This window comes from Haliaeetus albicilla, chromosome W (assembly GCF_947461875.1).
Source record: "Haliaeetus albicilla chromosome W, bHalAlb1.1, whole genome shotgun sequence".
Lineage (NCBI taxonomy): Eukaryota > Metazoa > Chordata > Aves > Accipitriformes > Accipitridae > Haliaeetus > Haliaeetus albicilla.
The window spans coordinates 41,415,252-41,431,319 of record NC_091515.1 but is presented as its reverse complement, the minus strand read 5'-3'; the positions used below and the strand labels follow the sequence as shown (position 1 = coordinate 41,431,319).

Below are 16,068 nucleotides of genomic sequence, written 5' to 3'. Positions count from 1 at the left end.
CTCTGTCTGTCTCACAGATGTATTCCTCCATCAACTTTTGCATTGCTTGTTTTGGAGAGTTATTTTTTTACTTCAGGCAAGATATTTTTATTGTATTGGGTCTGGCTGGGATGGAGTTAACTTTCCCCATAGAAGCCCTCATAGTGCTGTGCTTTGTATTTGTAGCTAGAACAGTGTTGATAACACACCAATGCTTTGGCTACTGCTGAGCAGTGCTCCCATAGCATCAAGACTGTCTCTCCAACATTTCCCACCCTCTCACCAGCAGGCTGGAGGTGGGCAAGATCTTGGGAGGGGACATAGCCAGGACAGCTGACCCAAACTGACCAAAGAGATATTCCATACCATATGACATCTGCTCAGCAATAAAAGCTAACAGAAAGGAGGAAGAGCTGGGGGCATACATTATTAAGGTGAGTTTCTTCTGAAGCAACTGCTAAGCGTACTGAGGCCCTACTTCCCAGGAAGCAGCTGGGCATTGCCTGCTTATGGGAATTAGAGAATAAATCTTTTTGTTTTCCTTTGCTTCCATGTGCAGCCTTTGATTTTCTTCATTAAACTGCCTTTATCTCAAACTACAAGTTTTTCATCTTATTTTCTCCCCCCCCCGCCCGGCTGAGGAGGGGGAGTGATAGAGCAGCTTGGTGGGCACCTGGCAGCCAGCCAAGGTTAACCTGTAAGCCCAACTTCTAGAGAGCGAAATGAACAGTGTATCTGTTAAAATTCATACAGGCTTTTCATTTTATGCAGAGCAGCAGGAATAATGTTGTGTCTTTTCTGGTGCAGAGCCATATGTCTGCAAAGCAGACATTCTCTCTCCCTCAGTGGATCCCAAGGGAAATAAGAAATGTGGCAGCTGCCTTCTTTCAGCTAAAGACAAGTATAGCAGGACATTTTTTTGTGATAACTACAGCACTAAACACTGCAATTCACTTCCAGTCCAGCTAAACCAAAGCTTCCAGGAGACTTTCAGCTAGCCACTGATACACAGTATTTCTTCCTTTCTCACCAATAGCACCCTCCAGGCATATATATCACCTCCAGGCAGTCAATGTGGTTGCAGAAATTGTTCAATTAATTGTTATCATTTTCATAGAATCATAGAATGGTTTGGGTTGGAAGGGATCTTCAAGTATCATCTAGCCAAACTCCCCTGCCATGGGCAGGGACATCTTTCACTAGATCAGGTTGCTCAAAGCCCATTCCAACCTGACCTTGAACACTTCCAATGATGGGGCATCCACAACTTCTCTGGGCAACCTGTTCGAGTGTCTCACCACCCTCACAGTAAAGAATTTCTTCCCTATGTTCAATCTAAATCTACCTTCTTTCAGTTTAAAACCCTTGTCCCTTGTCCTGTCACTACAGGCCCTGGTAAAAGTCTGTCTCCATCTTTCTTAGAAGCCCCCTTTATATATTGAAGGCCGCAATAAGGTCTCCCTGGAGCCTTCTCTTCTCCAGGCTGAACAACCCCAACTCTCTCAGCCTTTCTTCAGAGTAGAGGTGCTCCAGCCCCCTGATCACTTCTGTGGCCCTCCTCTGGACCCGCTCTAACAGGTCCGTGTCTTTCTTATACTGGGGACCCCAGAAATGGCTGCAGTACTCCAGGTGAGGTCTCATGGGAGCGGAATAGAGGGTGAGAATCACCTCCCTTGACCTGCTGGCCACCCTTCTTTTGATGTAGCCCAGGATATGATTGGCTTTCTGGGCTGTGAGCACACATTGCCAGCTCATGTTCATTTTTTCATCCACTGGTACCCCCAAGTCCTCTGCAGGGCTGCTCTCAATCCATTCATCTCTCAATCTCTATTGATATTGGGGACTGCCCCAACCCCAGGGCAGGACCTTGCACTTGGCCTTGTTGAACTTCATGAGGTTCCCACGGGCCCACTTCTCAAGCCTGTCAGGGTCCCTCTAGTGAATCAGCTGCACCACTCAGCTTGGTGTCATCCGCAAACTTTCGGAGGGTGCACTCAATCCCACTGTCTATGTCACTGATGAAGGTATTAAATATTATTGGTCCCAGTACAAACCCTTGAGGGACACCATTCATTACTGGTTTCCACTTGGGCATTGAGCCATTGACTGTAACTCTTTGGATGTGGACATCCAGCCAATTTCTTAAGAGTCAAACAGTCCATCCATCAAACCCATTTCTCTCCAATTTAGAGGCAAGAATGTTGTGGGAGACCACATTAAAGGTGTTACAGAAGTCCAGGTAGATGACATCCATAGCTCTTCCCTTGTCCACTGATGCAGTCACTCCATTGTAGAAAGCCACTAGATTAGTCAGGCATGATTTGCCTTTGGTGAAGCTATGTTGGCTGTCTCGAGTCACCTCCCTGTTCTCCATGTGTCTTAACATAGCTTCTAGGAGGATGTGTTCCATGATCTTCCCAGGCACAGAGGTGAGGCTGACAGGTTGGTAGTTCCCAGGGTCCTCCTTATTACCCTTTTTAAAAATGGGTGTGATGTTTCCCTTTTTCCAGTCACTGGGGACTTCACCTGACTGCCATGACTTTTCAGATATGATGGAGAGTGGCTTGGCAACTACATCAGCCAATTCCCTCAGGACCCTGGGATGCATCTCATCGGTACCATGGACTTGTGTATGTTCAGGTTGCTCAGGTGGTCTTGACCCTGATCTATGATGGGAGGGACTTCATTCCCCCAGTCCCTGCCTTGAGGTTCAGGGATTTGAGAGATGTGGGAAGAAAGATTACCACTGATGTCATGTCCCAGTTTCTCAGGACGACGACTCAGGTTCGCCGATTCCCAGGTCAGGATTAAGGTGAAATGACACCAGGGATCCTTTAACTCACAAAACTCAACTTTTATTTGCTCACAACAAGAATTGGCGTGAAACTACGTCAGTAAACTGTGTAACATGTTAACCATACATCACCAAACATATACTACAAGACTTCCTTATTTGGGGATCAGTTCAGGGAAGAAGATAAGGAGGTTCACAGTGGACCCCCTTGCTTTCTAGACTCCTTCTCAGAGAAGAGCCTAGGGGTGGCTAGATCCACTTCTAGTCCCAGACTTGGTCAACAGTTTATGTCTAAAGGGATGAGGTGTAGGGATTATGGAAAAGGAAAGAGAAAGAGAGAGAGACAGAGAGAGAAAAGAGAAAGATTACACTGGTGCTGGGTCCAGCGTTGGTCCAGCCAGCCTAGCGGTCCAGTTCCGGAGGGCGTACGCACATGGTGCTTCAGTTTGTGTCCTTTTATCATCTCCTTGCCCCTCCTTCAGGTGGGCACTTGAACTCATTAGGCTAATTAGGTGTCATGCGGGTTTGTGCTTTCAGAACCTTCGGGAAATGGGTTGGTGGGCTTGGGGGTCATTTGGGGAGTAACTTCTCCCTCCCTGCAGGCATGACCATTGTTTGACCTTTGGCCATATATGGTGAGCTGCCCTGCTCAGCATATCAGAACACAGAACTGTGCACCCTCCAGCACGCCCTCCTCACCCTGTTGCTAACCGACTTTTCACCTGTGGTTCGTTGCTCTGCAGGGTTTGTTGTTATGCAGAACTTGCCCCACCACAATGTTTGAGACATTAACTCTTTCAGTCTCTTACAACTGAAAACTGGGGCAAAAAGATTGTTGAGTACCTCAGCCTTCTCCATGTTGGTTGTCAACAGTTTTCCTGTCATATTTAGCAAGAGGGGGTACATTTTCTTTAATCCTCCTTTCTGACCAACATACCTGTAGAAGCCCTTCTTATTATTCTTCACATCCCTTGTGAAATTCAGCTCCAACTGTGCCTTAGCTTTCTTAATCCCATCCTTACACATCTGGGCAGTGTCCCTATATTTTTCCCAGGATACATGTCCCTTGTTTCACTGCCTGTGCATTTCCTTCTTACACTGTAGTTTGACCAGGAAGTCCTTACCCAGCCTTGCTGGTCTCCTGCTTTCCTTGCCCAATTTCATTCACATGGGAGTCGAGGGCTCTTACATTCTAAGAAAAATGTCCTTAAAGAGCTGCCAGCTCTCTTCTGCTCCTTCATCCCTGAGGGCAGTTTCCCAGGGGGTCCCATCCACTAATTCCTTAAACAACTGAACCTTTGCTCTCCTAAAATTCAGGGTCTTGACTTTACTTATCACCTGGCCCACATCCCTCGAGACTGTGATTTCTATCAGGGCATGATCACTGCAGCCCAGGCTGCCACCAGTCTTGACGTCTCCAATAAGTTCATCTGTGTTTGTAAGCAACAGGTCCAGTAACACTTCTCCTCTGGTTGGGCTGTCTATCACCTGGATTAAGGATTTATCCTCAACACACGCCAAGAGTCTCCTGGACTGCTTACACTTTGCTGTGCTGCTTTTCCAGCAGATGTCAGGGTGATTGAAGTCCCCCAGCAGGATCAGGGCCTGCGACCGGGATACTTCCTGTAGCTGAAGTAAGAATGCTTCATCAACTTCCTCCCCTTGATTGGGTGGCATGTAGTAAACACCAGCCACGAGGTTTCCTTTGTTGTCTTGGCCCCTAATTTTTACCCATAAGCTCTCAACCTGTTTTTCAGACAGCTCTGTGCAGTCAGTGCATTCTTTTACATAGAGAGCACCCTTCCCCCCCCCCCCCTTTCTTGCCTGTCCCTCCTGAACAGGTTACAGCCATCAGTTGCAGTGCTCCAGTTGTGTGATTCATCCCACCACGTTTCAGTGATAGCAATTAGATCGTAGCTTTCTAGCTGCACAGTGGCTTCCAGCTCCTGTTTGTTACCCATGCTGCATGCATTGATATAGAGGCACTTCAGCTGTACTATTGACCTCGCCACCTTTTTAGAGAACTGTAGAATGGTTTGGTGTTGAGGATTTCTTGGCTGAGCGAAGACATGTGAGCAATCCAGCCTTTAGCTGGAACGAAGCATAAGCATACAAAGTGCTGAAGCGGACAAGGATGCTGTGTCCTTGTACACTGAGAAAAGGAAGATAAGAAGAGCCTGACAAACAACTCCTGGATGCCAAAGAACGAGATAAGCAACCGCAAGATGCCTTGTGCAGAAGCTTGAGCAGCCAATAAAGGATAAGATAGCGCCACGTGAAACGGGATATTGTACCAATCAGAGCATTGTATAAGGCGTGTGCATAAGCGCATAGGGTATATAACCGTGCTGAAAGTTGTAGTAAATGGGCTTCACTTGATCACATTGGTCTGTGTGTGATGTCCCCTGTGGATCCTCCGCCACAGTTTGGGTTTGAAGAGGCCTTAAAAGGTCATCTAGTCCAACACCCACCCCCCCCACCCTCCCGCAATGATCAGGGACATCTTCAACTAGATCAGGTTGCTCAAAGCCCTGTCCAACCTGACCTTGAATGTTTCCAGGGATGGGGCATCTACAACCTCTCTGGGCAACCTGTTCCAGTGTTTCACCATCCTCATAGTAAAAACTTCTTCCTTATATCTAGTCTGAATCTACCCTCTTTTAGTTTAAAACCATTACCCCTTGTCACTACAGGCCTTGGTAAAAAGTCTGTCTCCATCTTCCTTATAAGCTCCCTTTACATATTGAAGGCCGCAATAAGGTCTCCCTGGAGCCTTCTCTTCTCCAGGCTGAACAACCCCAACTCTCTCAGCCTTTCTTCAGAGGGGAGGTATTCCATCCCTCTGACCATTTTTGTGGCCCTCCTCTAGACCCGCTCCAACAGGTCCATGTCTTTCCTGTGCTGAGGACTCCAGAGCTGTATGCCATACTCCAGGTGGGGAGGTCTCACCAGAGCAGAGTAGAGGGGCAGAATTACCTCCCTTGACCTGCTGGCCACCCTTCTTTTGATGCAGCCCAGGATATGGTTAGCTTTCTGGGCTGCGAACGCACATAATACTGGCTCATATCCAATTTTTTGTCTACCAGTATCCCCAAGTCCTTCTCTGCAGGGTTGCTCTCAATCCCTTCATTCCCCAGCCTGTATTGATACTGGGGGTTGCCCTGACCCAGGTGCAGGACCTTGCACTTGGCCTTGTTGAACCTCATGAGGTTCCCACAGTCCTGGTTCTTGAGCTTGTCCAGGTCCCTCTGGATGGCATCCTGTCCCTCAGGTGTGTCAACTGCACCACTCAGCTTGGTGTCATCTGCAAATTTGCTGAGGGTGCACTCAATCCCACTGTCTGTGTTGTTGATGAGGATATTAAACAGTATTGGTCCCAGTACAGACCCTTGAGGGACATCACTCATCACTGATATCCATCTGGACATTGATTCGTTGACCACTACCCTCTGGATGCAACCATCCAGCCAATTCCTTATCCTCCTAATAGTCCATCCATCAAATCCATATCCCTCCAATTTAGAGAGAAGGATGTTGTGGGGGACTGTGTCAAAGGCCTTACAGGAATCCAGATAAATGACATCTGTAGCTCTTCCCTCGTCCACTGATGTAGTCACTTCATCACAGAAGGCCACTAGGTTGGTCAGGCAGGACTTGCCCTTGGTGAAGCCATGCTGGCTGTCTCAAATCACCTCCCTGTCCTCCATGTGCCTTAGCATAGCTTCTGGGAGGATCTGTTCCATGATCTTCCCAGGCACAGAGTGATAGGTCTGTAGTTCCTAGGGTTCTCCTTTCTACCCTTTTTAAGAACAGGTGCAATGTTTCCCTTTTTCCAGTCACTGGAAAGGTGTTCTTCCAGCTGAGCATACTTGCAGCTATGACATCCACCGCTGCTTTCAGGTGGTAGAGAGACTTCCAAGTGCTGTAGCTCCATGCAACCTAAGGTCCAGACAGCTATTTCAGTCCTTGGGAGGTCTGTTTGGGTGGAGACATGAGCATAGGTGAGCTGTAGTGCTTCTGTTTGGATTTCAGCTTCAGCCTTGCAGTTGTGGCAGGTGGACACCAATTTCTTTCAGCAGGTCACAGTCTCCTTATAGTTCTCAGAAAAATAGCCCACTTACTTATAAAATGGTAATTCTTTGGAAGATGTAATCCTTCTAATTCTAATTCCCTGGAGACCTCAAGCTTCTGGGTAGGTTTACACAGCCACCAGTTAGTTGGGGGTGACCGTTGGGGCTGCAGCCTAAGCCTGCTGGTGAGTAGAGCAGGCAGCAGCCCACTAACTGGCAGTGTGCAGCCCTTCCCGCTCGAACTGCCGCACAAAGTGCTGACGCCACTCCCTGTTTGCAAATCCTAGCCGCTGGCGCTCCCTAGGGGCCGGTTATATGCGGCTTCTCACTGTTTGAACTGGCCGCGGGGACTGCCGGCACTGCCCAACTCTCCTGCCCCTCTCGTGAGACCTGCCGCATGCTCCCTGCCTCACACACAGCCCAAGCGTGCCGGGGGCCTAGAAAACCCCCTCAGACACCCCCGGGGGACATCACAAACCTTGAACTCCTCTCAGCACGCGGCAGCTACTGTGTTTGGAACTTTACCAAAGAAAGAACCAAGTGGAAATGCAAGAGGCATTTACTTTGAGCAATATAGGGTTTCTCTGAGTCCCACATTTTTAAACTGAAAACCAAATGCTGTTTTCAGTGTGGCTTCTCTGGCAGTGCTAATGATTCTTTGTCTTAGATTTTAAAAGACAACAAAACCAACCCCCAAACTTAACCCTTTAGTTAAAGAGTTGCAAGAACTTCTCTTTGCTTATCACTAAAAGTGGGCCCTTACCGAAATGCTAGTCCCAAACATTAGACTTTGTTGAAGTCTGAGTCTGAACCTTCATCATGGTTTAACCCCAGCCAGCAACTAAGCACCACACAGCCGCTTGCTCACTCCCCTCACAGTGGGATGGGGGAGAGAATCAGAAAAGTATGAAAACTCATGGGCTGAGATAAAGACAGTTTAATACATAAAGCAAAAGTCATGTGTGCAAGCAAAGCAAAACAAGGAATTTATTCACTACTTCCCATCAGCAGTCAGGTGTTCAGCCATCTCCAGAAAAGCAGGGCTCCATCATGCCTAATGGTAACTTGGGAAGACAAACGCCATCACTCCGAACATCCACCCTTCCCCCAGCCTTTATATGCTGAGCATGACATCATATGGTATGGAATATCCCTTTGGTCATTTGGGGTCAGCTGTCCCAGCTGTGTCTCCTCCCAACTTCTTGTGCACCCCCAGCCTACTTGCTGGTGGGGTGGTGTGAGAAGCAGAAAAGGCCTTGACCCTGTAAGCACTGCTTGGCAATAATGAAAACATCCCTGTATTATCAACGCTGTTTTCAGCACAAATCCAAAACATAGCTCCATACTAGCTACTATGAAGAAAATTAACTCTATCTATCTATCATCTCAGACAAAAACAGGACAATTATTTAATTTAAACCAGCACAAAAATTTACTTTAAAACAGGATAAAAGGAATGGTATTGGAAATTATAAAATCCAGTAATGTAAAATAAGACTTTTTTAGAATTTTTTTCTCAAAAGATACTTTCTTGCAGTTGAAATAATTCAGTACTTTTACTTAGCATAAGTTATTTTGGTAAAACAAGGGCTTCTGCAGTATGTAGTAGAGATCTAAGAAAAAAACTGGATGTATGAGCACGAATTAATTGAATTCATGTTACTGTTCACATGAATAGGGATATTAAAAAACATAGTCAGCATGATGGTACCATTTTAAAATAACAGTATTTGGATCCCAAGATTTGGGATAATTCACACTTTATTAGTATTTTTAAGGATGCTGAGATCAACAGAGGACCCATATAAAAGTGCAGAGCACTAACAGAAAACATTAATTAGAATACGTACTTGTATTGGGTCTGACTGTGATGGAGGTAACTTTCCCCATAGCAGTCCTCATAGTGCTGTGCTTTGTATTTGTAGCTAGAAGGGTGTTAATAACACACAGCATGGAGGCTGTCTCTCCAACCACCACCACCCCCCTCCCCCCAAAGGCCAGTAGGCTGGTGGTGGGCAAGAGGTTGGGAGGGGACATAGACAGAACAGCTGACCCAAAATGACCAACGAGATATTCCATACCACGTGACATAGTGCTCAGCAATAAAAGCTAAGAGAAAGGAGGAGGGGAGGGGGGCATTCGTTATTAAGGCGTTTGTCTTCCAGAGCAACCACTACGTGTACTGAGGCCCTACTTCCCAGGAAGTGGCTGGGCATTGCCTGCTGATGGGAAGTAGAGAATAAATCTTTTTGTTTTCCTTTGCTTTTGCACACAGCCTTTGCTTTTTTTGTATTAAACTGCCTTTGTCTTTACCCATGAGGTTTTTTTATCTTATTTTCTCTCCCTCCATCCTGCTGAGGAGGGGGAGTAATAGAGCAGCTTGGTGGGCATCTGGCAGCCAGCCAAGGTCAACCCACCATAGTCCTTTAAGTAGGATTTCAATGTGTCATTTCTTTAAGCTGTTAGTCATTCAAAGAATGAGCATAATTTGTTTTCCTTCAAGGTACTGCAAAAAATAAACATGAATATAGTAATTTACTTTTATCTTTTGTTGAAATTCTAAAACAGCCCATTTTAAAATCCTGAGATCTTGTCATATCCCACAAAGCCAAGAGGGGTAGTCTGAATTGAGAATACCTTGCAGTTGCAGTAAAGTGTTCTGGTGATAAGGAAGGTAGTAGATAGGTATAATAAACCATAGAGGTGGTTTCCATAGCCTATCAGTGACTATGTTCTACTGCTGCAGGAAGCATCTGTCATATGAGACATAAAGCTACTGTCTTTAACAGCTTTTGGTCATTATAACTGCTGTGACACTTTAAGAAAGCATAAGAGTTCATCCTAAAGGCCTGGAATAATTTCAAATCAAACTGAATTGCTTTTGTCTGTTGCCCTTCCTCTAGCCTTTTTTTTGGGGGGGGGGGGGGGGGGGTTCTAATATTTATCTTCCATAGTAGCTTTTGTGCTGCTTTGCAAGTGGTGAGGAAGCCACTCTGTATTACTAATCTCATACCATCTTGGCATTCTTGCTGTAAGCAGGTGCAATTCAGAGTTATGCCATTGAATCAACATTTGGCCCAGAGTGTTGTCCTGATTTACTGGGCCAAAAGACTTCTTTTTTTTCCTCTTCCTGTTCTTGCCATATATGCCCAATACACTATTGTATGGAGTAATTTTCTTTTCCTCTCAGAGAAGCCTCCTGCATATTATTTGTTCCTTCCTACCCTCCTTCACAAGGAGACGGAAGAAGAGTTGTCTGTTTTCTGGGAAGATTCTTTCTGTTGTATCACATAGGGCAGGGCAGCTCCTGCCTAGTCCTCTTGTCAAAAGGCCAGGTGCATTTCTGAAGTGCTCAGCCTTAAAATGCATTGGCTGTCTTCCTCCTCTTTGCTCTTTGTGGGATGTGAGGAAGCAAAGAAACTGTTATCCCATTTTTTCCCTCATCTCATTAGAGATGTGAGACTGACTATTTTTTCCATGAACTTCACTCAATGTGGGGATGGAGAATGCGGGGAGAAGGAACAGCAAAGCTAGAAATCTTGGTATGGAGGACAGGAGAGAAATGGGATGGGGAAATGCAGCAAAATTAAAAGGGGATTTTTTGAGGGATTCTTGAGGGCTGTTGGGCACAGAAACTTTGATAGCTCAGAACTAATTGAAGAGGATTGAGTCTTAGTGAGGGAGCAGATGAATTTATTGAAACAATCTATCAGTGGAGTGAAATTGGAGACTAATTGGAAGCTTTTGCAAAATTCATTGGGTGCATCAGTAAGTAAGCAGAAAGTGTAGATTTTTTTTTTTTTTTTTTTTGCAGACAGTGTGTGAATAAGGATTTCCAGTGAGTTAATTTATTTTTCTGTTTAGTAGTGGAATTTGTATTTGGGAAGCTAGATTCAGAGATGTTCTTCTGTATTTTCTGGAGATAGTAAAGCAGGTATAGAGAATGAATAGGGAGAAATGGAAGAAAGGTGTGTGACTAAAAAATCTAGTAAGCTTCAACGTGAAACAAGACTGCTTTATACACTAACAGCTAAATTTGGGTGAACCTGAAAGTTAAACACAACCTCGGTATATTTAATGTCATTTTATTTATATTTTTTTTAAGAACTTGTGAAGCTTGGTTTAAAAAAAATACTAAAGCAGCAGAATTTAGTATTGGTGTCAGACCAAATGATACCTGGAGCTGTGTGCAATATATGCTGTTTCTGGTTACCTGATTAATTTTAGCCTCCTCTCCTTTCCCTTAAAAAAAATTAAATTTGTGATGCTGATAAAAGTACTGTCATTTCAAAGGAACTGGCACCTGCTTGCTTTGTCCTGTTATGAACATGCATGTCTGTGCATATACAAGTTTATACATACATACACACACAGCACAAACCAGAAATTTGCAACTTTCCCCATCTAAGTTTTGAAGAAATGGTGCTGTGTATGTGTGCTATTTCTAATGAGAAACAGAAATACTATAGGGAAAGGTACTCAGAAAACAACTGCCCGAATTGCCCCACGAGACAACACACATACAAGTTCTAACACAACAAAGTCAGTAACAACCCCCACCCTGCTATCAAAAATATTCCTGCCCCATAAGAATAAAATATGGCAACTCCACTAAAATCCAACTGAACAGAAATCATTCCCCCACTATCTACAGTAAGCACCCCAAACTTTCAAAACTCAACAAAACACCCAACAGCCATCCCTACAAGAAACACCAAGACAAACCCTACACCATATCCCACAACACGTCAGTCCCCTCAAACCTCAGGAAAAGGCTCAGCTGTCAGAGACAAAGAATAAACAAAGACCACTAACATCCCACCTAAATAAACCATAAACAACACCAAAGATACAAAAGAAATCCCTAAACTCAGCCACCATCCACACCCTATAACAGATGCTAGTACCAAACCAACCACATCATAATACAGAGACAGATTAGACGCTACTGCCAGCCCCCCTAAAACAAAACACAATGCTAAAAAAAAGCACAAAATAAGTCATAGTAATTCCCGCTTGGCTTTTCTTCAAGGCCTATGGTCTGAAAAACTGTCATTGTCTCAACCACAGGAACCCATAAAGCACATTTCCCCCCCCCCCCCCAAATTCTATGTATAATTGTACATTGATTTATTTACCCCATATAGTATATTAGCTCAGGGAATACATTCAATATATGGACTATACTCATTATTATGTAGAGCATACCTCTCTCCTCCCCATCCTACTTTCAGGGGATTGGCAGTCCATGCTTGATAGATAAGAATCAATACCTGTACTACAACCATCCATTGGTGTACTGTACACATACTAAAGTGATGAAATACTAAATTTATGATAACTTTATCTTTAGGCCTTAAAGAACATCCTAAGAAATCTTTCTTTTTTGTGTGATAAATACTAATGTAATCTTATTTCTTCTTTAGCAATTCCTGTACACTCTAGACAATTGTTAAGAACAGGTTATTCTGCATTTATTTACTAATATTCTGTGTTTTAAAATTGTTCTGATCACCCCCTTTGTTTATGCACTAGAAATGGGATGTGTTTGAATTTTCAACCCCTGAAGGAAAAAAAACCAGAACTTTTAAATAATGCTGCTCACCAATTATTTTGATGCCTTGGCAGTTTACTAGCCTGCAATTGCTGACTTCTATTATTCTGAACTGAAATAACTGTAGCATGTTTATCAGCAATCAATCACCTTATGCGTGCCATATTTCTACAGCAAAGGAGAAACTTCCATTAAAAACTCTGCAAAATGCAGTAGTAACATCTGTGGGGGTTTGTTTTATTGTTTTCAGGGTGCAGGGTGCACTGCACTGGTGGTAGCTGTGGTTGCAAGGAAGTTAGAACTTACCAAAGCTGAAAAACATGTGCATAATTTCATGATGGACACCCAGCTAACTAAAAGAGTAAGTCACACTTTATATTCACAACTGAAAAGGAAATGTGTGTTAAATTTATTTCTGCATTTGTTTTAAATGGTTTCATGCTCTATTCTCTTATTGAACTTTTTCATGGGTGTGATTTTGCAAGGTGCTATGTGGAGGAATTGAATACCCTGAGCTTCTCTTTGAAGTTGAGGGCAACAGGAGGTTCTCAGAAGATTTTGAGGATTTGAATATTCTTCTATAGAGGGTCCTTGCAGCTGGAAGATAATTGATGTAACCAACAGTTAAAAGCTGTGAAACTACAGACTAATATATTAAACTGACAAACTTTCATGCAGCATATGAGAAGAATATATAGAATTTTAAGGTTTATTCTATTCAACTATCCTTCATATAAATCTAAATATCAGTTTAATAGTGTATCCAAGTGGTGTTTTGCTAGTTTCAGACTCGTGAAACTCAAAAGAAATGAAAAGCAAACAAAACAAGCAACCAAATCTGAGATGTACCTCAGATCACAAATCCATTACACAGATACTGGAGAAGTTTCCTCACAGTGTGAAGATAGCCAGATCTTGTGGAAATGCAAGGACTAGAGATCTTGAGGAAGTCTCTAAAATCTGATTCTGCTTCCACTGAAGTCAGGACCAAGGCTCTCCAATGCTTTTATGGTTTTAAGGTTGGGAGCTCCTGCTGGGAAGAGCTACTGCATAGCATTCAAAAAATGTCTTTACCTATACATTGGATTAGCTCTGATACGGCAGTGACTGGCATGATATAAAGCCAGAGGGAGAGAAAATACAGATTAATAACAAGAACTGTTTGCCTTTGCAAGTAGCCTAGTAATTCTGTCATTAATCAACATTGCATTGAAATTCTTTGTCTATTGCTTTCAAGTATTCTTGGGAATATTGAAGGGCCTAGGAAGGAACTGTAGGTATTCTTATGTTTAACATTTTATAGAAAACCTCATTTTAAAAAAATTCAAAGCACTCATGAAATAAAACTCTAGCTACATTTATTGACAAGTTGTTTTTTCATCTCCTCTAAGAATGGTAAGAAAGAAACCAGAATAAGGAAAATATAAAAACCAAACCAAACAAAAAGCCCTATTCTAACAGCTCTGAAAATTTATAAGACTGTTAAATTGCTAAGAGAAACAAAGGCAATAATGATACAACAGGAAAGATAGAAATTTTATGGTCCTATAAAATGCATCTAGTTAATTGCCATACAGATAAGAAATTAATAATCCTTCACTGTAATTTATATTGTCATAAACAACAAATGGTCCTAACTCTTTTCAAAAGGAAGAAGTAATTCCCAGATGCAAAGACAGCTTGCCCCAATATCACTTTTATAAACAACATGGAAATTGCTCAGCAATTCCTTTGGTCTGATAATTGCTTTCTGGCCTCACTGCTGCAGCTTCTTCATGTACCCACTTCTCACAGTTAGGCAGTCTTAAGTGCTTTAGAAAGAATTTACATTAGAAAAGATAAAAAGAACATAATGCTATTTTTGTCAGCCTGGTGTTTTTCTTTTATGAAACAGGTGAAAAATGCAGCGGCCAATGTACTCAGGGAAACATGGTTAATTTATAAAAGTACTAAGCTGGTTAAAAAGATAGACCATGCAAAAGTAAGGAAACATCAACGAAAATTCTTGCAAGCTATTCATCAGTAAGTACAATTTTCGTTTGTTTTTCCTGTCCAAGCACTCTCTTTCTCTCCTCCCCTCTTGTTCTCTTCTCCTCATTATCTCTTTCTTGTTTTCATTCTGCCTCTTGGTTTGTCTCATTCCCTTTTGGTATCTCTTCCTATTTCTCTCTCATTTCCCCTCCTGCTCTCTTTCACTCTCTCACATTCTCTCTTTCTTGTTTCCTCATGTTCTCCCCCCCCGTTTCTTTCTCTGTCTCAACCTCTCTCTCTCTCTCTCATTCTCTCTCAGTCTTTATTGTTCCTTTCCCCTTTCATTTCTCCCTTTCTCCCTCTCTCTCCCTTTTCATCTCTCTCCATCTCTCGTGTGTCCCCCCATTGTTATCTCTTCCCCTTCCCTGTCTTTCTCTCTGTCTCTCTCCCTTTCTCTTGCTTGCTTCCACCTTTCATTCTCTCTGTTTTGTCTCCTTCTCTCTCTCTTTCTTCCTCTCTTTCTTGCTCCCTCTCTATGTTTCTTTCTGACAAAATCATGCTCTCTCCCCCCCCCTTTACATTGTCTTGTGTTCTGTCTCTTGGCCTCTCAGTTTCTTATTCTCTCTCTTTTCTCTCTCCTCCTCTTTGTTCCTCCCCCCCCGCACTCTCTCTTTCTTTCTCTTTCTTCCTCTCTCGCCCACTTCTCTCCCCTCCTTCCCTCATCGTCACTCATTCTTTATTGTTGATTTCTATCTCTTGGTTTCTCTTTTGCTTTCTTGCTCTCTTGCTCATTCCCCCCCCCCCCTTCCTTTTCCTCTCTGCTTTTCTTTCTCTTGCACATGCTCTTCCTCCTCTTTGCATGCTCTTCCACTCTTGCACACACTCTCCTTCCCTCACACATGCACTCTCTCCCTTCCTAGAATTGTGCTCTTGAGTTTGAATTTTCTTTCTTTCAGAGTACGTTAAAGATAAGGTTTTACTGTAGTACCTATTTAGAAAAGAAAATACTCTGGTTATGTGCAGCACAGGGTAATGCAGAATTGTTGAGAGTGTTTGTAGGAGTTTTCTAAGTCACAGCCAGCTAAAATTGTACAATGATTCAGTTACTTTTCCTTGGACTACATGGGAGAAATAAAAAGACTTTTGTCCCCAACAGCCACAGACTCATCATAAGGAACATCCAGGACCCATGCTGCTATTTGTCTGTTCCATTTGAGATGCCTATCCAGCCTATTGGCAGCCTTTTGTATGACCTGTGAAATAGGTTTTCCATGACATACTGGGGAGATGTAGATTGATTAAGGTTCATTTTGAACTGACGTTTTGATAATTTCTAAGTATGGATCTGTGTGTGACCCAGGCTGTGAGGAGAGCTGTGGGCAGCATTCAGCTGACCCACCTACATTCCTGAAAAAGATTCCTATGTGTCATCATAAGATGACAAAAGAGAGGAAGGGAAGGCTAGGTTATCAAATTTCCTATTAGTAAATTGAGGATAACAGTCATTGGTTCTCTGTCTCATAGCAATGTTGTAAGGACTAGGTAGCTAAGCTTTGAAAATATGAAGTATTCTACAAACCTTAATTACTATATCATATTTAGCAAACTTTCAGGGTTAAATGTTACTGTGGTCTTTTAGAAAAACTTGAGGCAATAGAGTCCACAAAAGCTGAGGCATTTTTGGGTAGATAAAAAGTGGG

General features: G+C 43.2%; 1 protein-coding gene across 1 annotated transcript in view; it reads left to right on the top strand.

The window, feature by feature from the left end:
* Positions 1 to 16,068, top strand: part of KCNN2 (potassium calcium-activated channel subfamily N member 2) — a 125,349-nt gene that overhangs the window by 92,046 nt on the left and 17,235 nt on the right. Inside the window, exons 5-6 of the mRNA XM_069775089.1 lie at positions 12,648 to 12,758; positions 14,292 to 14,419. Coding sequence (XP_069631190.1) covers positions 12,648 to 12,758; positions 14,292 to 14,419 — 239 coding nt within the window. The remainder of the gene's footprint in view (positions 1 to 12,647; positions 12,759 to 14,291; positions 14,420 to 16,068) is intronic.